Here is a 27710-nt window from a genome sequence, read left to right as displayed (position 1 = left end):
GGGAAGGGAAATGGGCTAATCCTAATTACTTTAGACCAGTCATAACTCAACCCCTTGTGCTGGCCCCCACATCTCCTGAAGGGACGGATGTCCACTAAAGGAACAAGTAGGGTCTGTGTTAGGGAGGGAAAAGATTGTGATAGCAGCAGCGTGTATCTCTTTGGGAATGATCCTGGTCTGTTAGGGCAAGGAGTGAAAAAGTGATAAGTACTAGATCAGCATAAAGGGGAGTCTCTTTTTGGTGGCTCAAGATTTCAATTAGGGCCGGGCACGATGGTACATGCCTGTAATCCCAAAATGCAGGACAATCACAAGTTCATGGCCAGCCCAGGCTGCACAGTGAACTCCAGGTCAGTTTGGGCTGCATAGTGAGGTCCTGTCCCCTCCAAAAAGAAAAAAAAATAGATTTTAATTAGGCATCATACAAACTGATGAGAGAACAAATGGAGTAGAAAGAGCCTGAAGCTTTTATTGTGCTAGTTTTACATCTCAGTTTTAAAATTTGTCTTAATGTCTAAATAGGTATGCAGTGGAACTGAGGAAGACCCTGATGACAAAAATGCACCATTTCGGCAACGACCCTTTTGCAAATATAAAGGACATACTGCTGACCTCCTTGATCTGTCATGGTCTAAAGTAAGAAATTGTTTGAATTGTACATTAATCCTATATAGCTTTGACTTTACGATAAAAACCAAATGTTTTATTTGTATGATTATAACTCTGTCAAGTGTTTAGATGTTCACATATCCTTTGTAGAAGTTATCTCCAAGTTAACAAAGAGATACCAGCTTGGGCTAATAAGTAAATGTTCATATTACGTAACAGCTTCTATATAGATCTGTCTATATATTTGTTACCTTTGACTTTTTTTATAAGCAGTAACTTGTCACTAGGAAAAGTGTATATGACTTCAACTGCAAAGGTCAAGTCTGATCTAGCTAATCAAGTCTGCTTTATAGCTAATCTGCTATGTTCATAAAATTATTGATTTTTATTTCACAAGTCATTTTGTTTTTTTTCCACTTAATACAAAATTATTTCAGAAGTACAGCAACTATTTTTCAATGAATACCTAATAGTTTTGTGAAATTTTAAGATGTTTTAAATGTTATGTAAGGTATTTGAAATATGAAACACTTGGAATTTTATGGGTAGTACTAGGATTTAAACTCAGGGCCTCTTGCTTGCTGAGCAGGTACTCTACAATTTGAGCCATGCTTCCAGACCCTGTTTCAAATTTTTCCATCACCTCAATCCTCTATCATTCCTAGCCTCTGTTGACCACTCTTCTACTCTAAAGAGGTTTATTTTAAGGAATTGGCCCATAAAATTGTGGTTGCAGGCAAGTATGAGTTTATGAGATAGACCCACGGACTGGAAACAACAGTTGTTGGTGCTTCAGTTTTGAAAAGACAGAATTTCTTACCCTCTGGGAAACCAGTTTTTGATTTTATGGCCTTCAATTGATTGAATAAAGCCCACCCATATCACCAAGGGTGATCTTCTTTACTTAAAGTCAACTGATTTTAGATATTAGCTAACGGAATACCTTCACAATATTATCTACATTAGTGTTGATTAGATAGCTGGGTACTATATCCTAGCCAAGTCAACACATAAAATTAACTATCAGAACTGCCTTCTTGTCAGATTTAGTATGTTTTTAATTAATTCTCCTTAACCTTTCTTTAGCATTTAATCATTTGATGCTATCAGTCTTTCTTGAATTACTTTTCTTAGTTTTGGAACATTTTACTTTCTCAATTTCCTTTCTATCTCACCAACCACTTACTGAGAATGTAAGCAGATACACCTGCTACTTTTCATGGACTCGAGGCATGACTGTGGATCACTTTGCCACCTAGAATATGAACTTGGGAGCCAGACTCCCAGGGTTCATATTCTACCTAGTCTGCCTCTTACAGTTATGGGACCTTAGGCAAGTTGTTTAATCTCACCATGCCCCAACTGCAAAATGGGTCTGATAAAAGTAGCTTCTTCCATACAGTTATAGGGGAAGATTAACTGCACTAGTAAATACAAAGCACTTGCCTAAATCAGTAAATGTTAATGTGCCATGTATGTTTTAGGCACTAAGGACACAGACAAAATTTAAGTACTTTACATATGTTCTCTATTTGTAACCTCAAAAAAAATCATGAGGACATTGGTGTTTCAGGATTAAAAACCAGTGAGGTATATGGAGGTTAAGGAGCATGCCTAAAGGCATACAGCTAAAGAATAGGGGAGCGGATTCAAACCTCAGGCCTTGATGCATTACTCTGTAACCCATCCCTGTGGCCCAACAGCTGATCGCCACCCAGAAGCAGGTTCCAGAAATAATGAATGTTGGACACATTGCAAAGATTTAAGAAATCCTAAAATCCTTATAAAATGACTTTCCCATCATTTTTTTTTCTAAATCTCTTGGGTGGGAGCAGAAATACGATTTATTATCTATCAGGCTACCTACTTGCCTCCAGTGAATAATAGGCATTTTTAAGGATTGGCGCCAGTTTGTAGCTGGGTCTTCTTAGTCCTCAACGATATGAATACTAGTCTATGGAGAGATTAATAGAAACCATTTAGAACTGCTTATGGTAATTTTTCATAGTAATTTTATGCCTGTTGAATCTAATCTTTTAGAACTTGTGTTTCTATTTTGTATAATAAAAAGTCAGCCTTGTATTTTATATGCCTTTTATTTTCATTCATTTTTCTAGTAATTGTCTTCTGTATTTTTAATAGTTCTGCTCCATTGCTTACTGGAAATTAATAACAGAACAAGTCCTTCTGCGCAGATAGTTTAAGAAGCAGTGGTCAAAATGAGTTATTTGAATGGGACTCTGTCCCATACAGAAATAGTCCCTAAGAGCTTATCACATCCTGACTCTTCGCCCTTGGCCAGTGGAAAGTAGAACAATTTCTGCTGTTTTAGTTCCACATGTAGAGTGCCTTTCTCTTTCTTCCCACCTAATCAAAATATATTCATCCTTTAATGTATTTCTTGACTCCCATGAGCTTCATAAGGCCATCCTCGCAACTAAAGTGAATATTGACCTATTTTACTGAATCTCTATATCACCTATCTTGTGTCTTTGTGTAAACTTTTGTTTTTACTTAATTGTTACCTATGTACGTTTCTAGGTCTTGTTCACAAGATTCTGAGCCCCTTGAGGGTAGGAACCAGATCTTATGTTTCTTTTCAATGTCTATCACAATCTGTGTTTATAGTGGGTTGTCTATTTGCTGAACTCTTACTTTACACCAGGTAACAAGAATTACCTTATTAATTCTTAGAATAAACAACCCTGCATGGTAGATGATCTTTCATTTTATGGATGAGGAGACTAAGATCATAAGACCACTTTATGGGTAGAACCTTGGTTTGAATATAATTTCTGTGACTCCAAAGATCAATGAAGTTAATTTCATTTATTCAAGAAGTTAATAGTTAATTTCATTTATTTAATAACGGTTTATTGAGCAAAAACCCTCTTGACATAGTAGAACAGGTTTGGTTGGGTTTTTTTTTTGTAGTACTGGGATTTGAACTCAGGGCCTATACCTCAAGCCACTCCACTAGCCCTTTTTTGTGAAAGGTTTTTTGAGATAGGGGCTTGTGAACTCTTTGCCCAGGCTGGCTTCAAACCTTGATCCTCCTGATGTCTGCCTCCTGAGTAGCTAGGATTATAGGCATGAGGCACCAGTGCCCAATAGTAGAACAAGTTTTAGCATCTTGTGCCTTCACTTAATATTTTAGGGATATCTTCATATCTCTTTCATGTGATTAAAACAAGAACTAAATAAAGCCAGGTATTATTTTGTTGGGGTGTTCTTTTTGTTAGATTTTGGTGCTGGGAATTGAATCCATGGCCTCACACATGCTTAAGCACACACTACCCAGTTAACTATCTCTACAGCCCTGAATAAAGCCATTTTTAATGAGTAGTAGGTTTTTATATAGCTTTTATTAATCAACAGAAAATTATAATGCAAACTACAGATATACTTTCAGACTTTTCTGGAACTGGGTAAATCTTAAAAGTAAAAATATATATTGTTAGATGTTTCAAAGATTATTACAAATCTTCCACATTCCCTTTTTTGTAGTACTGGAGATCAAACCCAGGGCCTCACACATGCTAGGCAAATTGATAATAATATACCTACTTCACAGAGTTGCTATATAATGCCGTGAACAATGCTTAGCCAATTGCATGTGCTCAACAAATGTCATTATTACCTTGATTTGTTTAGCACCTTTAGGCGTATCAAAAGAACACTAGGATCCCCTTTAAAGTTTCCTCTTTCAGTATAACTTATAGTTCTCCTCCTTTAATAGATTATGTTTAGTTAATGAGGATCTGCCAGCTGGAAGCTTTTGACAGATGTTTGGTTCCTGGATGATGAGGCAATCACAATGCGTAAATCAGTTACACTACTTCTTCCAGCTTTGAAAGTTTTATGATCTACTCTGAGAGATTTGACAATTTCTATTCTCTAATTTTCTTGCCTAGACTGTGACAGATACACAATAACTTTTCATTTCCATGCTGCGTTATAGAGTATAATCTTTTTGGAGACATTTTAAGTGACAATTAGGATCCATCTGAGTTAAATTTCACCAGTGTTATCAGTGTGAAAAATAAACTAAAATGACAATCAAATGAATACATGCCTTATATTCATAGAAATATGTGCAGGCTTGGGCTGGCAGTGTGGCTGAACTAGTGGAGCATGAGGCTGGAGTTCAAACCCCAGTACCACCAAAAATGAATTGGAAAAAAAAGTAAACCCTCAATGTATGCAGGCTATAACAACTAAGGCACACTTGGTCTTCTGCAGATAACTGGCATATTTCTTATCAAAGAAGGTACAAGTCATGCTAATTTAAGAATAGGTAATATGAAAAGGTCTTTGAATCAATGAAATACAATATTTCACTGTTTGAGGAAAATGGGATCTTCCGAGTTATATTCTTCCAAATTGGAGAATCTTCCATTATTTCTTTTGCTACATATAACAATAGCTATATTATTGAGGTACATAAAACTGAAAGTTCACTTTTATTGTATAAGTAGGGTTTTTTCATATGGTAATAAAGTAATCAATATCATTTTCTCCATAGAATTACTTTCTGCTTTCTTCTTCAATGGATAAAACAGTCAGGTTATGGCACATTTCTAGAAGAGAATGCCTCTGCTGTTTTCAACATATAGATTTTGTCACTGCTATAGCTTTTCATCCAAGAGTAAGTAATTGTTTATATACTTGTCATGCTAAAAAGAAGATGAGGGAACTTCATTTCTCTGGATGTTAGTTGGAGTACTGGGAAAAATTTAAGATCAAGTTAAATTAGTGTTCCATTTCATGTTAAAATGGGAAAGGAGACAAATAAGTGGGAATGTTATATTCTAGCTATAATAGCTAAAATATTCCAAATCCTTCATAAGATATGTATGTATGAATAAAGTATCCTATTAAAGATGGGAGATACTGGAGGTGAAGGAAGAAGAGGAAACAGCAGCCAGGCATGGTGCTGCATACCTGTAATCCCAGCACTCAAGAGGCTGAGGCAGGAAGATCAGGAGTTTGAGGCCAGACTAGGATATATAGGAAGACACTGTCTCAAAAAAGAGGAAATAACAGGTATAAAATGGGATAGGGCAGTATATTGGCGAGAATTGTGAGAGAGTTGAGGAGGAAAGAGACAGTGGAAAAGACTGAAAGATGCAAAGACAAAAATTCATTATGCTATTTACTGAATTCCTATTTAATGTCTAGAAATATTGTTGTCTTATTTTGCTGTTTTGTGAGACAGTGTCTTACTGTATAGCCCAGGATGGCCTTGAATTTGCAAGCTTCTTGTCCCAGCCTCCCATTGTTGCTGTTTTCGTTCTTTCCTTCCTTCCCTCCTTCTTTCCTTCCTATCATCCTTTCCTCCTTCCTTCCTTCTTATCTATCATCCCTCCTTCCTTCCTTCCTTTCTTTCTTTCTGTTTTTGAGATAGGGTCTCTCTGTGTTGCTGTGACTGGCCTAGAACGCCTGGGCACGTGGGACTACATGTGTGCACCACCACATTTGGCTCACATTGTTAATCTTGATATTCTTTCGTACCCATTTTCAATTTATAAATTCCTTTAATAGCTTTCCCCTAGAAAATATTTCATATGATTTCAACGAAAGGAGAAAATTCTGTGTTGTGGAATTGCAGATCCCTGTAGAATTGTATGCCCTTATAGGATGGAACCACCAATTGTTTAATGCTAAATTAGTTTTAGGGTGGTTTTTTGCAGCTGTAAGCACAGGGGAAATCGTATGTTGATGCCAACTTCACTAGCTAGATTAATGTAAGTGGACTTGAGCTGACCCTACACTCACTTTTCCTTCACTATGTTGATGTGTGGCTACATTTCCAATTATGTTTCTCCCTCAATATAATTGCCCTCCTTAGGCAAGCTTATAATATAAGCAACAATAATTCTGAATCCTTAGAAGATTTGGTTAAGAACTTTTTAAAAATGTCTATGGTCCCTGTTTAGTCAGTCAGTAATTTTTTATAATTTTATTTGTTTTTATTTTGGAAACATAAAAGCTCTACTTTAGAAAACTCTGTTGACCTGAAGATGTTATGAGAGTGGCTGGGGAAGAATGGGGTGATATTGACATTTTTTTTTAGGCAATATGATTCTACTGTAATGTTACCTGGAAGAAATGTAGCAGAATTATAAATGAAATAGCAAAGTGGAGACACATATACACACGTATGTATTTAACTAAAATTTTAAATTAGAAGACCAAGATGAAATGTTTTTACTTGTTCAGTTCTTCTGGTAGACATTGAGCAGAGCTTACTAAACCACAGCCATAAGAATGTCTATTATTTGTAGATTGTCCTTGACAGGTTTCAGAGGTGACTAGGAGTAATAATCTTGTGTGGAAATAATAATCTATTTCTTGTTTTGGTGTTCCAATTATTTAATTTTTAATTCTTAATGTTGCCACAAGTTAGACCAGCTTAGTTTTAGGACTAGTTTAGTTCATAGCAAGATTCTTCAACTTTGGCACTATTGACATTCTTATTATGGGGGAAGGAATGCTGTCCAGTATACTGTAGGATGTTTAACAATATTCCTGTCCTCTATCTACTGCATGCTATTAGTATCCCCTCTGCCTAGGCTGTGAAAACCAAAAATGTCTTCAGACATTGCTGCATCTACTATAGAGCCAAATACCCCAGATTAAGAACTCCCCAGTCTAAGACTGAATAGTGAGGTGATTCTCTGCTGACATTTTACCAGAGTTCCAAAAAAAAAAAGACTAGTTCCATAAGCCACTAACTGGTGTTACTTTTTTTTTTTTAGCAAAATTGATAGTTAAGTTTATTAGGAAAGGAGTACACTTTCAATAGACTGAAAGCTGGTTGTCTCCAGCAGGAGAACCACAGTAACTTGTATTAATCTTATCCCCAGTGTTAAATGTATCCCAGAGAAGGGTAGTTCCCAAAGTGTGGTTCTTAAAGGTGCTAGCCTCATTGGATACTCCTACCTAAGTCTCTTATGCTTCCCCAAAGAAAGTCTAAGGTAAAACAAGTTGGAAAACACAACCCACCTTACCCCTTTTGGAGATTCAGAATTCAGGTGAACTGAGAATCCTATTTACCTTTTTGCAACTCAGAATTTTTCAAAATTATTTCATCATAGGACTTTTTTCCGTGTAATACACACTCAAACACATTTTCTATTAACATCCTTACCTTGGCACAAGCAATTGATAAAGTGATTAGAATGTCATTTCTCCAAAATGAATATGAAGGTTTCTAATTGTTGTTATTGTTTTTAGCTTATAAAATAATAGTTTGGAACTGACAGGTATAACTCAGTGGTAGAGCTCATGCCTCCCATGTATGAGGCCCTGGGTTGAATCTCCAGCACTAGGGAAAATAATGACAACAAATACTATTAAAATGACATATACATTTTTAAACATTATTTCTCATAGACTTCATGATTTTGCTTTGATGAGTTTTCTTGATGTGGTAAAATAAAAGTCTTCTCTTCTGCATCTTTTTAGGATGACAGGTATTTTCTAAGTGGGTCATTGGATGGAAAGCTCCGCCTTTGGAACATACCTGACAAAAAAGTAGCTTTGTGGAATGAAGTAGATGGTCAGACAAAATTGATCACAGCTGCAAATTTCTGTCAAAATGGCAAATATGCAGTAATTGGAACATATGATGGTAGATGTATTTTCTATGATACAGAGGTAAATGATTATCCTGTGTTAATTACATTATTTAATATTAATAATAAAATACTGTCAAGGTTTTGGACTAATTGTTTATCCTGTCTGGCCTTTAACTGCCTTGTCTGTAATTTAGGGCAAATCATACCATATCTGCCTGGGAAATGGATCAGTGATCTTTGAAGTTTCTTCTAATTCTGATATTTTTATGATTTCTTTTTAGCACTTGAAATACCATACACAAATACACGTCCGATCTACTAGAGGGCGCAACAAGGTTGGAAGAAAAATTACTGGCATTGAACCTTTACCTGGAGAAAATAAGGTACTATTGTATTGAAAACCATTTCTCTCCACACTATATATAGACTCTTGAAAGTTAATTTTAATATCTGGGCAAATGGAACACTGGTTTTCCTAGTTTTTAGGTCTATTTGTTTTGTATGTGTAACACCCAGTTTTGGTTTATACTTTAGATTAGAAAATGATTTTTTAAATTTTCCTTTGATTTATTTTCAGATACTGGTAACTTCAAATGACTCCAGAATCAGACTGTATGATCTGAGAGACTTGTCACTGTCCATGAAGTATAAGGGTTATGTCAATAGTAGTAGCCAGATCAAAGCAAGTTTCAGGTAAATTGGCATTTAGAAATTTCCCAAAGGTAATGCTATTACCTTTTCCCGTTGAGCTATGTCTGATGTTTGTGATTTTTTAGTTTCTTTATACTTTTATAAGTGATATCTCATTGTATCATCATTACCTTGTCTACCTGTATGGTATGTAAGAGTTAGAAGTATCCTTATGCTGCAGAAGAAACCAAAACCCAGAACATTAAGTGATTGATCTAAAGTCACAACTGTAGAGCCAGGATTAGAAGACCCTAAACTCCAGTGTTTTTGCTTTTATACTTCTATGAAAGCTTTTAAGAGGAAGCTTTCCCCATCCCATTGTCTTGATCTTTTCAGGTACAGGAGCTAAGAAGGCATTTTATCACCCTAAAGCAAAGTGCTTGGTCTTTGTGTCTTTATTTAGGATTATTATTTGAACTCTTAATTTGGGATCTGTAGACTATCCTGAAGTAGGATTGGCTGACCTCCTTTTCTTCTTTCTAATCCTCTTTCTTTCAGCTCTTTCTTAAAATCAGTTGTTCTTTTCTTCTCAAATTATCCAGTAATTACCCAGTAATTCAACTGATAAAGTACTCTGCTTCTCTCATCCTTTAAGCCATTGTTTCCCTCAGTGGGTTAATTAGCATCAGTTACCAGAGCTTTGAAAATGTAAGTGCTATTGGGCTGTGGAAGTGGCTCAATAATAGAGCATGCTTTCCCAGCATGAATGAGGTTATGGGTTCTCTCCTCATCCCCAACCCATAAATAATGTATCAGAATATGAACAATAGTTAATATCCACTGACCCCCACAAAGATTAGCCTAGTTGTCACAAGAGATAGTATAGCCACTATAACAAAGTTGGAACAAAATGAGTAGCAATGAGCAAAAAAATAAAAAGCATAGCCTGTACATCAGACCTCCAGAGTGAAACTATGAGTTTAGTTTTGTACAAGCTCCTATTTTAATTAGGAAGCAATGATACAAAGAAACCTTAATGATTTTCCTTTTTTTTTTAAACCTGTCTTCACCAACTATAGCCATGATTTTACTTACCTGGTGAGCGGTTCAGAAGATAAATATGTTTATATCTGGAGTACTTACCATGACCTAAGCAAGTTTACTTCAGTCAGGAGGGATCGTAATGACTTCTGGGAAGGTATTAAAGGTAAATAAATGCCTACTTAATATGTGTCTTATAAGTAAACAAAATGGAGATATATTAAAATAAGTGTGTACAGGCATTATTTATAAGAAAGTTTGGTAGTTATACCTGTCTTTGCTTCATATTTGACTTTGAGTATTTGATTTTTCTGTACTAAGGAATAATTTACCTTGGTCTAAAATTTGAGAAATCATGCAGTCATGGAACCTGTATGTAGTGATTTTTCACACTTTCTTTTTTTTTTTTTTTTTTTTTATTTGGGGAGAGGTTTTTTGTTTTTTTTTTTGTCTTTTCTTTTTTGGTGCTGGGATCGAACCCAGGGCCTCAGGCATGCTAGGCAAGCGCTGTACCACCGAGCTACATCCCAGCCCCACACTTTCTTTTTTTTTAGTGTACATTAATTATTCATATACAGGGTTTCATTATGACATTTCCATATAGGCATACCATGTACTTTGATTTTATTCATTCCTTCATTCACCCCTTTCCTTTTCTTTTCCACCTCTCTAGTTCCTCTATTTTCATGACCTTGTTTTTGGTTTTGGTTGTAACTTTTTCCCCCCTAACTTCAGAGAAAACATGTGATACTTCTTGTTGTGGGCCTGGCTTATTTCACTTAACATCATGATCTCCAATTCCGTCCATTTCCCAGCAAATGACATAATTTCATTTTCTTAATGGCTGAGTAAAACTCCATTGTATATATATAACTACATTTTCTTTAGCCATTCATTCCTCAATGGGTACCTAGGCTGATTAAATAATTTAACTGTTATGAATAGTACTCCAATAACCATGAGGATATACATACATCTATAGTAAGCTGACTTTCTTTTGGGTATATATCCAGAAGTAGTATGGCTGGATAATATAGGAGATCTGTTTTTAATATTTTGAGGAACCTGCATACTGATTTCCATAGTGGCTACATTAGTTTACATTCCCACCAGTAGTGAATAAGAGCCACCATCTCTATCCTTTCCAGCATTTGTTGTTACTTGTTTTCTTAATAGATATCTTGCTGGAGTGAGACTCCTGATGGCTAAGGATGTTAAACATTTTGTTCATGTGTTTATTGGTCATTTTTACTTCTTCATTTGAAAAGTGTTCAGTTTGTTTGCCTATATTGATTAGATTATTTGTTTTTTTGGTGTTTAATTTTTGAGTTCGTTATATATTCTGGATATTAATTCCCTGTTGAATGAATATATGGCAATGACTTTTTCTCATTCCATAGGTGTCTCTTCACTCTTGTTGATTGTTTCTTTTGTTATGCAGAAGCTTTTTAACTTGATACAATTCCATTTGTCAAGCAATCATAGAACTTGTATGTGGTTTGTTTGGGGGTTTTTTTAGAAAATATTTCTGGATTTTAAATTAGTCTTAGTTATTTCTGTTTGTAAGGATATTTGGCAGATAGCATATTTTATGTTGGTTTTAAAGGATATTTTGTATACTATATACTTGTCTTGAAATTTGTATCAAATTTGTTAGTTATCCTGAAATAAATTTTTTTCCAGCACATAATGCTGTTGTTACATCAGCCATCTTTGCTCCAAACCCAAGTTTGATGTTATCTTTGGATGTGCAGTCTGATAAATCAGAAGGGAATGATAAAGGTGAAGATGCTGAAGTTTTGGATACTACATCTGCTGGTAGATACCTGTATTTTATTTGTCCTACATTTTTTCTAGTCAGCACTTAGTAACCTCCTGACCTAGTATTGGATATGTTGGAATTCTCATGAGAATATTTCTTATTTTCAACATAATAGTTGTCAGCTATCCATTCATTCCTGAACATCTCAGTAACATGTTTCTTACAAGTTTCACTTCCTTTAAATTTACCTGGGAATTAATAAAAAATGTAGAAATTCTTAATTTTTATAGGCAACCATTCTCTTTAGAGAAGTGCATAGACCTACTAATACAAAACTTTATTATCTGTATCTTGTGCTAGATTATAATCTCTAGGAGGACAGAGCCTTTACTTGTCTTATTTCTTTTTGTATTGCCAATATCTAGTATAGTGCTTGCCTGCATAAAGTAAGTGCTTAGTAAACATTTGTTGGCTAATTCAAATGAAAGCAAGATTCTTTTCTAGTTTCCACAAATTTATAGTTTCAAGATAGGTAGCTATTTACAAGCCTGTAATTTCTTGCCATCTGTAGTATATCATTTGATAATGAGTAGTAATTCTAATTTATGTAAAATTTGATTAGAATGTGAAAAGAAAGTATCAACAAGTAGTATTGAATACCATCCAATTATATAAAAATAGTTCCTACTAGTCCTTAAGAGTATGGTAAGAACATTTGCATTTAGTCCAACTGTTAATGAAAATAGGTTTATATTATAAAAATCAGTTGCAGAAGAGTTTTTTAAATGTTTTTTCTCACTCTCCAGACTACAACCAGGCCTCTTAGAGAACTATAAAATGGCAACAGTAGAGAGGATATACAAAGGGTGCTTCTAAAAGTATTTAAATGCTGAAAAGTTTTGAGTAATTTAACTTTCCTTGTAGTAGTATTTACACTATCCACTTCACTCAACATGCTTTTCTTTATGTCTGAAGAAAACTTTTGTGAAAATAATGATAAATTTCAGTCTAGCACTTCTAGACTAAAGATTTAAAAATAAACCAAATCAGAATTATTAAGTCTTAACTAAATGCCTATTTGAAAATCTTGTCTTCTGGGTTTTCTTCCTTCTTAGAATTAAATTAAGTTTTTCTCTTCTAAGTTAAATGATTTGGGTTTTTTTCTTTTCTTTCTGTCACCCAGTTGTACCTTTTTACACTCTAAATTATAGTTTTTAAAATAGTTTAAGGGAAAGTGAAAAGTAAAGTAAATTTTTTTCATAAGTGTACCACATTAAACAAGATTCTATTAATTCACTGGATTCTTTTTGAAAAGGCACAAATTTTAATGGATTGTGCTCAGATTTGTGTTTGTCACTTTGTACCTATCTAGTTATAATCTAAGGATAAACTCTTAAACCAAGGGCATGGGTTCCTAAAGTATATCTGATTGTCCTCTTTCTTTATTCTGACGTATTTGGCAGTCTGTGCCTCTTTTTTCCTCATGTGTAAAATTGTGGTGGTAACTAGATTTACAGTATTGTGATAAGAATTAAAGGTAGCACATGTAAAGTACCTTATAAAGTACCTGGCATGGAGTAAACATTATCATCTTCATTATTATCAGGTCATATAAAGCATGTTATACTTCAATGTTTTTCTTCTGTAGCCTTTCCCATATCCTTATCCTTTGCTATTGCTCCTGCCAGCGCAGCATGACTTAAGATAGGCCAAAAGGTTGGTAAGGAATGTTGAAAGGCTTAGAATATGTTTCTAGCACATCTAAGTGAAACCATTTTGTTGGTTCATCCTGTACAATTTCCAATTACAGCTTAGATTATTTTCTTCTTTACTAATCAGTCTTTCTTACATTTATAATTTCTACCTGTGTATACCTAAGTAGCACTGAATGCAAGGTTAAATACTTTTACACAACTGGCAAATCTAAGAGGCAAGTGTATCTTCAGTGTGGACCATAAAAGAGAAGAGATGCTGTCAGCGTTCACAAAACAAATGTGTGTACTTCATTTCATGGCAGTTTCAGTATGTCTGCAGTACAATAAGCCATACTGTCAACCTCATTAGAGACCCCTAGTAACAAGACTTGCCCTGCTGATCCCATTCTGCTATCATTCTAGTCCTACAGCTGAATAACACATTGGCTCTTGCAATGGAGTGGAAGCATTAGAATACTTAGAAGCCTGAGAGTAAATCCAGACATCCAGGACTCAAGGAACTGGAATATTCCCAAGCCAGGGAAAGAATAGCTATAAAGCTTCAGAGACCCTTGAGGAAACGTACAGGAGGATGAAAGGGTTCTGAAGTGAGCCAGAAAAGAGACTGTGGGGAGAGTATCTTCCTTTAAAGGCAGAGGGGTCATGGGCTTGTGGTAATTGTGGCAGGCTACATATTCCTTTAAAATCAATTAAAACCCTTTTTTCTGTGCTTTTAAGGTATTGTGAAGACAGATAACACAGAAGTTCTTCTCTCCGCTGACTTCACTGGAGCAATCAAAGTGTTTATTAACAAAAGGAAAAATGTATCTTAATTTGCAATGACATTTAAAATAAACATATCAGTAAGTTTATATGTATCAGAACTGAAAAAAATATTATGTAGTGTTTCAGGTTAACATCCTTTTTTAACTTTTATTGAAAGTTGTTCAAATATAATATATTTTTGAGAGGCAGTGTTAGTAATCTAGGAAACCCTAAACTAGTAGACTAGAAAAGAATGTGACTAGATTAACATTGCCAACCATTAGGCTTTATGCTTTGTTATATTTGTGTTTTTGTTATATAATTATGAACATGCACAGGTTTCTGCATGAAAAGATATTAATATATTAATCACTTGTGTGTGCCTTTTGGTTACATGCACTAAATCTAACAAAGTTAAATTATTTTAGTGGCTCTTTTGGCCTCTTGCTGGGGGATAGTCTTGTTTCTAGCTTAAACAATTTCTTTTGCACAAAATTTCATTTTTAAGAAAATGTGGTCTCTTTTGACTGAGCTATTGTTTTGAAAAATGTTATATAGGTTTTGAATAGGTCAATAACCATATGTAAATGGTTTTTATAAATTTCTCAATTTGAGGACAAGATTTTTTTGATCTAAATTGTGGACTTGAGATTCTTTTCTTTGTATATGTATATGTGTGTATATATATATATATATATACACACACACACACACACACACACACATATATATATATATATATATATATATATATATAATTTTTTTTCTTTGCCACACTGGAGCACAATGTTTCTATGTAAAGAATTCTTTTCATTCTTTGTCCATGAGCACCAGGCTTTGCTCACTTAAAAAAATAAGCCACATTAAGGAGTGAGTCTTCTTTTTTACAATAATGTAAAAATGAACTGTTTACATTTTTTAAGCATTGTAGTTTTCAAAAAGTTTTTGTTTTGTGTTGTTGAATTTGAAAGCCCTTGTAAATATCAATATAATGTACCAATGAAATAACATCTGGGGCAATGACACCCTGATCATGTTGTTGATGGTTAGCATATGTTTCTGAAAATTAAATATGTATTATTAAATGTTGGTCACCAACACTTGTTATAAATGTGACTTACTTTCAGATGGCCAGTAAATCAAGGGATGCAAAGGAAAACAAACTCTTGTTTTAATAATTTTATTTTTAGCAAACAAGATGAGATTTTAGATTCCTAAATTATAATGCATTAGCAACATGCCTTCAGAAAATTTTAAAGTATAATTCTAAAGTGAAGACTACTAAGATTTCATCTGTCTGCTTTTATGTCTTTTGGGGGGTAGGTTTCTTTTTTGGGTTTTTTTTTTTTTTTTGAGACAGAATTTCACTGTGTAGCCCAAGCTGGCCTCAAACTTCTGATACTTTTGCCTCAGCCTCCCAAGTGCTGAGATTACAGGTGTGTACCATCATACCCGGCTCATTTTTTTTTTTTTTGGAACTTGATGTCTTCAACTGGTTAATGCAGTGTGGCTTTCACTAACTTCTGTCTGAGCGTTAATAGCCTGCTGTGGTGCTAGTAACTGCAGATAACCAGGGTATACTTCCTGATAGGTATTAAATTGTTACCTGAACAAAAGACAAAACTAGTTGGGATGCAAGCTTAAGAGCATAATACTGACACTTGCTATGGCTATATAAAAGTTACAAGTCAAAAAGTGAGACTACGAAATCACCAGTTTCCGGGTCCCCCTGAATTCTCCAATATGCAGTCTTTCTCTTCTCTTTTCTCCAACTAAATTCTCTACAAATAAAATCTTTCCAACCTCTGCAAAAAAAAAAAAAGTGAGACTGCAAAGGCAGCATCAAGATGTATACAAGAACAATTGAAAACTCTTCCTCCCTAAAGTTAGTGTTAGAAACTCTCTGTAAATGATGCAGTATTGTAGGAAAGAGCACAGATGTTAGAATTAGATAAACTTGGATTTGGTTCCCTCTGTTAACACATTCCTTGGGCTTGTTATTTATCCTATGTTGTCTTCTATTTTCTTAATAGAAAATAGAATAGATATGAGAATATCTAACTCAGACTGTAAAGATGTATGTGTGTTGAGCTTGAGGCTTAGCGAGTAGATGTACTCAACAAATGTGCATTTCTTGTTGCCTCTCTCAAATCCCTGAGTTCTGAGACAATAAAAGGAGCTTCTATATGCAGGGATTTTGTGGACACATCGCATTTTAGGGATTGACACAGGGCTCTTTCTTGCCTACTCGGCACTTTTTTAAGCCTTCACTGTCTACTGTGCCCTCTTCATAAAAGAGAATGTTTTAATATTAAAAATCAAGTAGGTTGAGCACACTCATAATCTTAGAGCAACAAACCATCTACAAAAATGAGTAAACCTACCTTTTGAAAAAAGTAATTCTGTTCCTTATTTCCCAATTTCTTCTTCAGTGAAAATCTCATCATGGATTTGCTGCAGCAGGCTGAGAACCACTGTCCCAGATAAACGAGTTCTATCTTTCATTCAGAGCTCTTTGAAGAGTTATAATGAGCCTTTCCCCCTGTCTTGTTTACCTTAATTGGGATGAAAAATTAATTACCCGACATAATTTAGCATGCCATTTTTCACTGTTCTTCAAATTGTATAGCCAGATAATAGCATTTTATTCTTTGAAATGTATGTTTAACAATATATCCATCTCTCAAATTCTATTTCCAATTTATTATTTTGAGAGTCAGATTCCATGTCTTCCATTGGAGTATAAAATGAAATTATCAAAATATCTTAATTGCCTTAATTATTATGGGACTAAAGCTGAAGGCATGTTTGGGATTGAATGGTTTCCTCATAGGTTTTCAAAAAACTTGCCCAGTTGCACTGGTTTCAGCTTCCTGCCTTATTCATTAAGTAGATTTTGTACTAAGCACCTGCTATGTACAGAAAACTCATGAGCCTAGAAAAGAATAAGACAGAATCCCTGTGCCAGAGAGCTCACAGTGGAGAAAATGGCCACAGAAACAAGAGGCTCAGCACTGTTTTTCCAGCAAGGGGCCCCTAGATATGTCCTCTTCTCTGCCTATCTCTGTTCCGCCATTCCTAGGAACTCATGGCAGCCAGCCACATGATTCTCAGGCCATTTGCTGTTAATCTAATAGAAGCAGCAAGGATAATATGGATGTAGAAGAATTAATGAGTAAGTCATAGGTAAGATAGAAAATGGAATACCCATTGTATTAGCATTTTCCTTGGTTTCTGGCTCTCCCCATTTCCAATTGGGAATCACTGTCTTATTTCCTGAAAAAATGTTTGTCTTCTGTTTTGAACTAACTGTATGGTTAATAGACATCCTTCCAACTGCTCTCTTACTCTCTTCAGTTCTGAAACTCGGCTCTTTTTGTCTTGTTTCTTTTTCTAGATTTAGGTTGTCTAGTTTCCTGGGGAACCCAGGATTCTCCTGTTTGCCACATCCACTTTTCTGCAGTAATTGCATGCACAGGAAATGCATTCATGTTGATTCAGCATAGCCAACATTAGGATATGCGTGGAGACCAGGGGAGAGACTCACCACAAATCAAGTGCCTTGTGCAGAGTGGTCTAAGCAGATCTATTTTGCTAGTACATTCATCTACCCTGCATTATATTGTTTTCTTTTTATTTTGGAATCACTTCCGAGCTACAGAAAAGTTACTAAGTAAATACAGAGTTCTCACAAAAGTGCTTGACCAGATGTGTGAAAGGCCTTGTGTTCAATTTTCAGCATTGCAAAATAAAAAAAGAAAGTACCGAGCTCTGATGTACTCTTTACCCCATTTCCCCTGATGGTAACACCTTATATTGCTGTAATATATTCATCAAAAATAAGAAAACAACACTGGTACATTATTATTAGGTAGATGCCAGACTTTATTTAGATTGTACCAATTTTCCCACTAATATCCTTTTTCTGCTCTAAGATCCAATCCAGGAGGCCACATTGCATTTAGACACATTATACATTTTTACTTTAAATAAATATTTTAGTATAGATATCTTTTTTAAATGTTTTTATTAGCTTATAGTTGTACAGGGATTTTTGTCATGACATTTCCATGTATGTATATAATGTACCCCAGTTTGGTTCATTCCCTCCATTATTCTTCCTCATCCCCTCCCCCTTCTTAAAATGACTTCATCATGTTTCAGTGTTCCATATTCATATGTGTGTAGAAAATACATCAACTATATTCACCCTCCTTTACCCTCCTCACTTTCCCTCCACCCTCCCTCTAGTATCCTCCCCTTAACATGACCTGTTTTACATTCATGTTCTTCATTGTTTACGTGTCTGTTCATTGTTTGATATGGTTTTACCTTGGTATTTTGCCTGTAAATATATTGTACTTTAATCAGTCTAACCCCCTCTATTACTCTTCCTTACCTTTCCCCCCTACCCCATATTGTTCAGCAGTTTTCAGGGTGTTTCATTGTATCTTTCTATACAAATGTGCTTTATTTCATTATTCACTCTTATCATTCTCTCCCTCCTCTCCTAGTCTTCTCCTCTAACAAGCCCACTATTGGAAATGTGTAATGTGGTCTCTTTAGTTAGATAGATAGATAGATAGATAGATAGATAGATAGATAGATAGATAGATAGATAGATGTATAGGTATATTATATATATATCACATTTTCTTAATCCATTCATCAGTTGTAGGGTATCTGGGCTGTTTCCATAGTTCTGCTGTTGTGCATAGTGCTGCAATAAAAATGGGTGTGCAGGTATCTCTATTGAATGCTGTCTTATATTCCTTCAGATATATGCCCAGGAGTGATATAACATGATTATATGACAGATCTATTTTTAGTGTTTTGAGGAACCTCCATGCTGTTTTCCATAGTGGTTGAACTAATTTACGTTCCACCAATAAGGGTTCCTTTGGAGTTCTTTGAGGTAGGCTCCTGTGTCTTTTCAACATGGCCCTCATTCTCCTTTCTTCTTTTCTACTTTTTCAGCACTTCTCTACTTTGTCATTTCTCAGTACTCATCTTGCATATTCCTTGCCCTGCTCATTAGAATTATGCATTTATCCAAGGAGCCCTGGTTCCTTCTATAAACGAATGGTATTAGATACCAAAACCTGGGTGGCAGGTATGTACATTACTACTGAAATGTTGTTTCTCTTAGGCTGTCTCAGTAAGCAGAGCAAACAAATGTGTGTATATCAATCTGTGTACATATACATCTCTGGATGTTTTGGACCATTTCTATTAAATACGAGTTCATACTGATACCTGACTCCAATTCATTAACACATGGATCATTGTAGCACCCTCCCTTGCTTATCTGTAACCTGTTTTTCCAACAATGAAAAACCTGCCTTCCATCATTTACCATCCATTTATTTGTTCAATCCCAACATAACATTCAGCATTTTCAAAATTTCTAACTTGTATCCCAATAAGAAACACTTTACTAATGAGAGTATACTGTTGGTGTACATCTTTTGGTTTTTGATATCATAGATTCCTGTCAGAACTCCATTTACATAGGTCAGCACCCTTCTCTACCCACAGTACATTCTTAATATTAGATTCACTTAAATTATCTGTTCCTCTAACAAAATCTATTGGGCTTTGATGATACATACAGTCATACTATTGTAAATAATCAGCACTCAGCAAATTCTGCATTGGGCTTCTTACATTGCTTTAAGATGCTTACCAATAGGCCAGACACAGTGACTCACATCTGTAATCCCAGCTACTCAGGATGTGGAGATATAGAGAATCATAGTTCAAGGATGGCCCAGGGAAAAAGTTAGGGAGACTCTATCTCAACAAATAAGCCCAAAATCCCAGCTACATTAGTAGGGATCATATCTGAGGCCAGCCCCAAGAAAAAAAAGGCAGACTCTGTCCAAAAAAGAATAAAGCAAAAAAAGGCTGAGGGTGTGGCTCAAGTGGTAGAGTGCCTGCTTAGCAAGAATGAAGCCCCGAGTTCAAACCCCAGTACTGAAAAAAAATGCTTATCACTATCCTGATGCGGTTTTATAATTCTGCCTCGTTGCACTAAGGTTTCACACATTCAGCAAATGTCAAGTGCTTGCTCTGGGTCAAGTCCTTGAGCGACTGTAATAGAGGAAACATGACTAAAAGAGTCTTCTCTGATTTTCTTACCTCTGCCATTCCATTTACTGAATTCTCTGTGTGTGTGTGTGTGTGTGTGTGTGTGTGTGTGTGTGTGTGTGTGTGTGTAGATAGAGCTATGAAAGTCAGACTGAGAGAAATGCAGTTCTCTATGCATTCCTCCTTGGTTATATTCTGAGTTACCAAAAAGCAAATGTACTTAAAACACACAAAATTTAATGACATCTTGAGGAATTAGTAATTCATTAGAAAATACGAAATCTAGTCTCTAATTATGAATAACTTGACTCTCTCTCCTGATGGAGGTAAAACCATTTTAATGGACACTTTAACAGTTGACTGCACCAGGCACTGGTGGCTCAACGCCTGTATTGCTAGCTTCTCAGCAGGCAGAAATCACTGTTCAAAGCCAGCCCCGGCTAATAGGTCACAAGACCCTATCTTGAAAATATTCAACACAAAAAAATGCTGGCGAATGGCTCAAGTGGTAGAACACCTGACTTCAAACCCCACTATTGCCCAAAAAAAACGTTGAGTGCATTATTGGTCATTGGTGTTTGCTGTAGACCTTTACAGAAGTCTGACAAACCCTTAACTGCTATATTAGTTTGCCAGGGCTGCCATACCAAATATCACAGCCTACGTGGCTTAAACAGCAAATTAACTCCTAACAGTTCTGGATGTTGAAAGTTTAAGACCAAGGTTCTATTTCTTCTGAGGCCTCACTCTTTGGCTTGCACATGGCCACCCTTCTGCTTCCTCTTCAGACAGACCTCCCTCTGTACACATAAATGCCTGGTATCTTTGGATTTTCCAGTCTCCCTTTTGATAAGGACAGCAGTCAGATTGGATTAGGCCCCAACCTAATGACCTCATTTTAATGAGTCATTTACCTCTTTAAAGGCCCTCTCACCAAACAAATCACATCCAGAGGCACTAGAGGTTATGGGGTCAACACATGAATGTTGAAGAAATACAATTCAGGCCATAGCACTACCCCAAGAATTCATTATTAACTTTTTTTTGTGTGTGGTACTGGGGCTCGAACTCAGGGCCTTCACCTTGAACCACTCCACCAGCCCTTTTTTGTCATGGGTTTTTTCGAGATAGGGTCTTTCGAACTATTTTGCCCAGGCTAGCTTCGAACCGCAATTCTCCTAATCTCTGCCTCCTGAGTAGCTAGGATTACAGGCATGAGCCAGTGGCACCCGGCTCATTAATTTTTTAAAAAACAGGGTGTTGCTATGTTGTTGCCCAGGCTGTCCCCACCCCCAGCTCCTGGGTTGAAGTGATCCGTCTGCCTCTGTCTCCCAAATTGCTGGGACTACAGGTGTGTACCACCACATCCAGCTTTAAAATAAGATTTTTTAAATGTTAAAACTGTATAACAATGGGAAACTGGAAAATTGAAAGTAAAATTAATTTTCTGGTAGCTATTTTTGAAGGTCCTGTGTTTAAAGTTACACGTGAAATACATCTAAAACAGACAAACCAGCTCAAAAGTGGGGCAGATTAGTGGCACAGAATGTCGGGACTTATGAGGAGTTGATAAGCATGTAAGTTGAGACATATCCAGGACTAAAATAAAGTCCTAAAATCGAAATTCACTCATTCACATGCACTATGTAAAATCTTTGGAAATTTTTATATAGCTTTATACTCTGCAAAATTTACCCACATAAAGCGTCTCAATTCAATTAATATTTTAGATTTGTGCAACTGTTACCACCAAGTTTAGGACATTTTCATCATTGCACAAGAAGCCCTGTACCCATTAGCAGTCACTTTTCACTTCCCTTCCCCCATCCCACTGATGTACTTTTTGTCTCTATGGAGATGTACCTATTGTGAACATTTTATGTAAGACAAGCCAAACAACATGGAGCCCTTTGTGCTTTGCTTCTTTCACTCAGCATAGTGTTTTCAAGGTTTATTCATGTTGTAGCATGAATCAGGCAGGACTTCATCCTATTTCGTTTCTAAATAATTCATGGTACTTGTTTATCCATTCATCAGTTGATGGACATTTGAGTTGTTTCCAGTCGTTGGCTATTATGAATGATGATATTCTGAACATTCATGCACAATTTTTTGTGTGGGCGTTTGTTTTCATTTCCCCGGGGTATATACCGAAGAGTAGAATTGCTGGGTCATATGTTTAACTTTTGGAGGAACTGCAAACCTGTTTTTCACAACAACTATGCCATTTTGCATTTCTACCGGCAATGAGAAAATTTGGCATATATCAAAAATATAATTATTTGTTTATACTTTATTAATGCCATAATTCAGATAGTTTGTGTTAATATTTTAGAATATTTAACTTCATTTTTGTGCATATGTATTTCAAGAGTTTATATAACTATACAATATAATTGGAATAATAATCATGCTCTATAATAGATACACAGTCTAAGCAACTTGGATAACATTCAGGATGAACCTGTTCTTATTACTATGAATAGCAATAGGAGACAGAAGCAGAGGTGTATATATTGCAAGATTTCTAATAATTGACTTAAAGAAGTAGATCCTTAAAATCAAGGTATAAAGCATGAACCCTGAAGGAGAAGCAGTATCATGAATTATATGGTGCCCTGCAAAAGAATTGGGAGCCCCTGATTCTGGCACCACCTGACTCAGAGCCTAATACACTGAGGTGTGAAGACTAAGATTCTTTCTAACTCTAATGGTCCATGTGCTCGTCAGCAATCCTTCAGAAGTGAGGATTTGCTCACTTTCTTATTCTTTTATTCACACCTCTACTGACAGTATAAATAGTGATCTTTGATCTGCACCAGAATGGCAGTCAGTGACTGAGTTCTACTCCCAGAATCTCAAAGTAACCATGCCCCAAAGTGGTATATTGAGAATTATTTTCCCTAATATTTTTTGTAATCTGTGTATCAGCTTGATTACTAAATATAATTTCCTGTAAGTGGCACCTTTAAAATAATGCAGGGCATATTCCCTTTCTGGATAGGAAGACCAAGCCCAAAATTTTAAATTGACAGAAGAACATAATACCTTAGGTTTTCACCCATCCCTAGTTGGGGGAGTGGGAAAGTGGAGGAGGAACCTTGTGGCAGATGAAGGTGCTTTGCTTCTGTTAGGATCAGAACCAAACAAAGGGAACTAAAAAACAGGAATTAATTGACTTTATCTGCTAAATACCCAGATTTCAGATATTAAGTTTTTAGTGAATGGTGAACTTAACCTAAGATTTATGAAACTACTCAGTGCAAGGTAGAACTGAACCTATTTTCTAAACCTGTTTAAAGCTCAACTATTAAAATTATAGCCAAGGCTGAGTACGGTGGTGGACACCATAATCCCAGCTACTTGGAGGACTGAGATAGTAGGATCAAGAGTTCAAGGCCAGCCTGGCCAGCATAGTGAGATACTGTCTCAAGAAAAAATAAATTATGGGCCAAGAGAACTTAAATTGAATTTAGCCTTGGTAAGTCAGGATCCTTAACAGTCTTCTGCAAGGTGAAGTTTGGATGAGGCAAAAAGAAAGGTACACTTAGTCCTAATGAAGCTCTGGGTATGGCAAAAGAAGGAGTGATAAACCCTGAAGTTGGGGGCAATGGGCAGACAGACTGCAGAAGTAGCAGCATCTGGGACAGACATATATGGCAATAGGAATGGAAAGTGGTGGCAAGTCTTAATACCAACTGGGAGTCAAGTTGAGGTAGATAGTCATTACACATAATCATTGATTTTTAGGGATTGACTTCACCCATAGTCGATCACAAGGTCTTGCAAGGATTACTTGCTCAACAAATTGCAATCTAAGTTGAGTCTGCTGCATGATATGAAAAAGATTAAGTAACTGAAAAGATTAGAAATGATCTGTGACTTTATTGTCTCAATTTTTGCCTTGACCTGAGCATTCAGTAAATCAAAGGAAGAAACCATTAGAGGATGGATTCAGTTAGCCAAGCTTTCATGCATCTCTATTGGGTAAAGGATTTATTTTAAGCTTATAAATATAAATAATAACATGAAAGCATTTTACTCACATACATTAGTGTCAAGAAAAAGACATTTTGGTTTTCCTTTTTAAGGTCCTCTCAGTCTGATTCGGTCTTCAAAAGTCGTGGTCAGATTTATGACCTGTCTGTTTCACACCTCCCCTTAGAAGCATGGGACAGGATAGGGGCTCATTAAACCTGTGGATTCCTGGGTCATAGTGAATCACAATCTCTGGGAAAAGGAAAGCAGGAATCTGTTTTCAACAACTTTGTAAGGGATTGTTTCTCACCCCTAAGTTTAAGAATCTCTGAGCTAGGAATAGAAGTTCAAGCAGCTAATTCATTTGGATAAAGGCCAAGAGACAGACAAGTAGGGTCATGGATTACCCAAGGCCTATGACCCGTCAGTGGTGTGCCAGTTAATGTTATGCTTATTAGTGAGTTCTCTCATCCACCCCCAAAAAAGCCCGGATTGATTAGTAGCATTTGCCAATTTCCATGGTGTAAATCCTCCCTACATGGCCATTTTCAAGTTAACAATGTGACATCACCTATAATATGGTACACACTAGCATACTGTTAATAGTGTTTCTACTACTGTCAATACTGTCAGTGTAACATGCCATAGCACAACATAGTAAAATAATTAGGAAGCAATGAGTTTTGAGTATTAATTACCTTTATCTTTATTATATTTTATTGTAATAATGAAATTGAATTATGACTTTAAGAAATGGCTTGCAATATTTTTTTGGCAGTATTGGGGGTTGAACTCACAGCTTCACATTTGCTAGGCAGGTGCTCTACCACTTCAGCCACACCACCAACCCATGCTTGCAAATTTAACAATCATTTCTCACAAGCCAGCACCAGCATAACCACTATCAGTAATCATTCTTGAAAGACACACAACATTCCTTTGACCTGTGGACTAATCCATAGTACATGAGCTATTACGGAGAACCTATCATCTGCCACGTGAGGAAGGAGAAAGGTGTGGGAAAGGGGAAGGCATTATTCCAGATGCATTTAACTAAGACATAGGAATAGTATTAGTGTGGCATAGAACCAACTAGACAGCAACCTTATCCTTATTCAGAGGCCTGCCATTGATCTAAGCTAAGAAAAGACACGAGGTGAGGCCTGTGTGTGCTTACACCCTATAGACACACTGCCCTCTGCACCTTACACTCTCCTTCAAGCTTTCCTCAGCATAGACACTCTGAATCAGATGGAGGGAGAAGAGGAGGAGTGCTCAGAATGCAGAACCCTGGACCAAATCCCAGACCTCCAGAATCAATGACTGGGAGTAGGGTCTGGAATTTGTCTATTTACAATCTGAAATCTGACAAGCACCAAAATTCAAAAGCCCTGGGTTGGAGTAGCTGAAAAGATAAGTGCACATATTCCTGATGGTGCATAGCATTTGTAGAAACAGGTAGGTTTTTTGTTGTTGTTTTGGATCTTTTGTTATTTGGTTTTATGGGGGGATTTTTTTTTCTTTGACACAGGGTCTCACTGTAGCTCAGACTGCCCTTGAATTTTCTATTCTTTTGCCTCAGCCTCCCAGGTGCTTTGGATTACAGGCATGTACCACCACACCCAGCTCTAGAACAGATAGTTTTAAAGGAATCGATTTCTAGCTCATTCTTTTTCATATGTTCTCAGATTTCCAAAATCCATCTGCTTGAGGAAGGGGCATCCTGCAGACTCTCCTTGCCACCTCCCCTTTCATGATGGCTTGCTTTCCACTGGCAAAAGAAAATCATACTTCTCGCCTATCCTGAAACTTAGTATGGGGCATGGCTGGTTGTAAAAACCTCCAGAGAGACAAACAGGGACAAGTGAAAATACTAGGGTTTGTACTGAGAAAATGAGTGACTCCAATAATGGGATAACATATCTTTTTGCCAGCTAAGTGGTTCATTCATTGCTTTCAACAAAATTGAAAGAGGACTTACGTGCCAGTAGTCATTTAAAAGTAACTATGATAAAGAGCATTTCTACATAACTTAAAGAGAGCTCACAGAAATGAAGGGCATTGCTGTAACAAAAGTTCCATTCTCGTCTATCTAAATTTGTGACTAAGGCCCTCCGTGCTCGTATCTATAAAAGAAAAGAAAAACAGGAAGAAAGTTGATGCTGAGCCCTGTTCTTAACAGCATGAAACAGCAATCCACAGAAACATGAACTAATTAAAAAGGAGTCCATACACTTCATTTAGAGCTGAATCTCCAATAAAAATGACTTCTTGTGCTTCATAATCATTGATTAAATTTTTGTTAACATTTATGTTGGTTTGTATTGATATAACTTGTAAAGCTAATTAAATTAAAGAGAAAATTCAGAGCATTATGGTCACAAGAAATTAAAAAGTCATTTCAATGTTAATGTATGTTTTGGTATATTTGCTTCAAAGAAGGATAACAGGATGATCAGTATAAATACTTTTGAAAATAAAATATGTTGCATTAGGTAAAAATCTGCTAGAGAGGAGGAATGGGCCTGAAATTCAAAGTTCTCAACTGTTAAACTATTTAAAAATGTCTGCATTTTTTAAAGGAATGATGGTAGCTGTCAGTATGAATCTGGTGGTATATGAAATAAGTTTTAATAAAGCTGTTATTAAAAAAGAAAAATATCACTATGGCATTAAGATTCCACTAAAGGTAATTTAAGATTTCTTCTAAAGTATTTATAGAATTCCAGAATTGCATCCTTTCTGATATTTTCATTTATATTGTAAAAGTTTAGATATCTGTTTTAAAATGTGTCAGAAAGGGCTGGAGAGTGTATCTTAGTTCTTGCCTAGCATGCTCAAGGCCCTGGGTTCAATACCAAGCACCACACAAAAAATATACAAAATAAAGCAAACCTCTTTCAAATGCTTTAAGTGGGGTGGGAAGGGGCTCAAGGGGGAGTGACGGTGGGGGTGATCTAACCAATGTGCAATATAAGCCTATTTGAAATTGTCACAATGAATCCCCCCTGCAGAACAAGTATATCCTAATTTTAAAAAAATGTTTTTAGCCAGATGGCAGGTGGCTCACACCTATAATCCTAGCTACTCAAGAAGCAGAGATCAGGAGAATTGAGGTTTGAAGCCAGCCCGAGCAAATAATTTGCAAGACCCTATCTCGAAAAACCCCACCACAAAAAAAGGGCTAGCGGAGTGGCTCAAGGTGTGGTCCCTGAGTTCAAACCCCAGTACCACACACAAAAAAAAAAAATCGGAAGTGGATAGAATTATGTATATTGGAAATATTTCCTGAAAACTATGCTCTGGAGAAAAAATATACGTATGTATGTATGTATTGGGTGATAAAATATTAGAAATTTTAAGTCAATTCTTCTGCATTCAAATATGTTTAATAGAAAATTTTTCAAGAATGTCTTTTAAATGATGGTGCATTCTAGGAAACAGAGTGTGTTCCAGTACTGCCATTAACTTCCCCTTCCTGGGCCTCAATTTCTCTATCGGAAAATAAGAGATTGGGCACAAGGATATTTCAAGTCCTTCCAGCTCTAACTGGTGATC

At 36.0% G+C, this 27710-nt stretch overlaps 1 protein-coding gene across 2 annotated transcripts in view; it reads left to right on the top strand.

The window, feature by feature from the left end:
• The window catches only part of Wdr44 (WD repeat domain 44), a 79106-nt gene extending 52082 nt beyond the window's left edge, over window positions 1-27024 (top strand). The window contains exons 13-21 of one of the 2 annotated variants that reach the window (XM_074063816.1): window positions 523-636; window positions 5135-5257; window positions 8080-8271; window positions 8474-8575; window positions 8770-8885; window positions 9902-10029; window positions 11547-11681; window positions 14058-14182; window positions 25841-27024. In XM_074063816.1, coding sequence (XP_073919917.1) covers window positions 523-636; window positions 5135-5257; window positions 8080-8271; window positions 8474-8575; window positions 8770-8885; window positions 9902-10029; window positions 11547-11681; window positions 14058-14152 — 1005 coding nt within the window. In that variant the 3' untranslated portion in view covers window positions 14153-14182; window positions 25841-27024. Of the gene's footprint in view, window positions 1-522; window positions 637-5134; window positions 5258-8079; window positions 8272-8473; window positions 8576-8769; window positions 8886-9901; window positions 10030-11546; window positions 11682-14057; window positions 19338-25840 lie in introns of those variants that run through there. The other variant, XM_074063815.1, reaches the window with a different exon arrangement.
• The last annotated feature ends 686 nt before the right edge of the window (window positions 27025-27710 follow it).

Source organism: Castor canadensis, chromosome X (genome assembly GCF_047511655.1).
Source record: "Castor canadensis chromosome X, mCasCan1.hap1v2, whole genome shotgun sequence".
NCBI lineage: Eukaryota > Metazoa > Chordata > Mammalia > Rodentia > Castoridae > Castor > Castor canadensis.
Note: the sequence above shows the minus strand (reverse complement) of the source record. Positions and strands in the feature narration are given on the sequence as shown.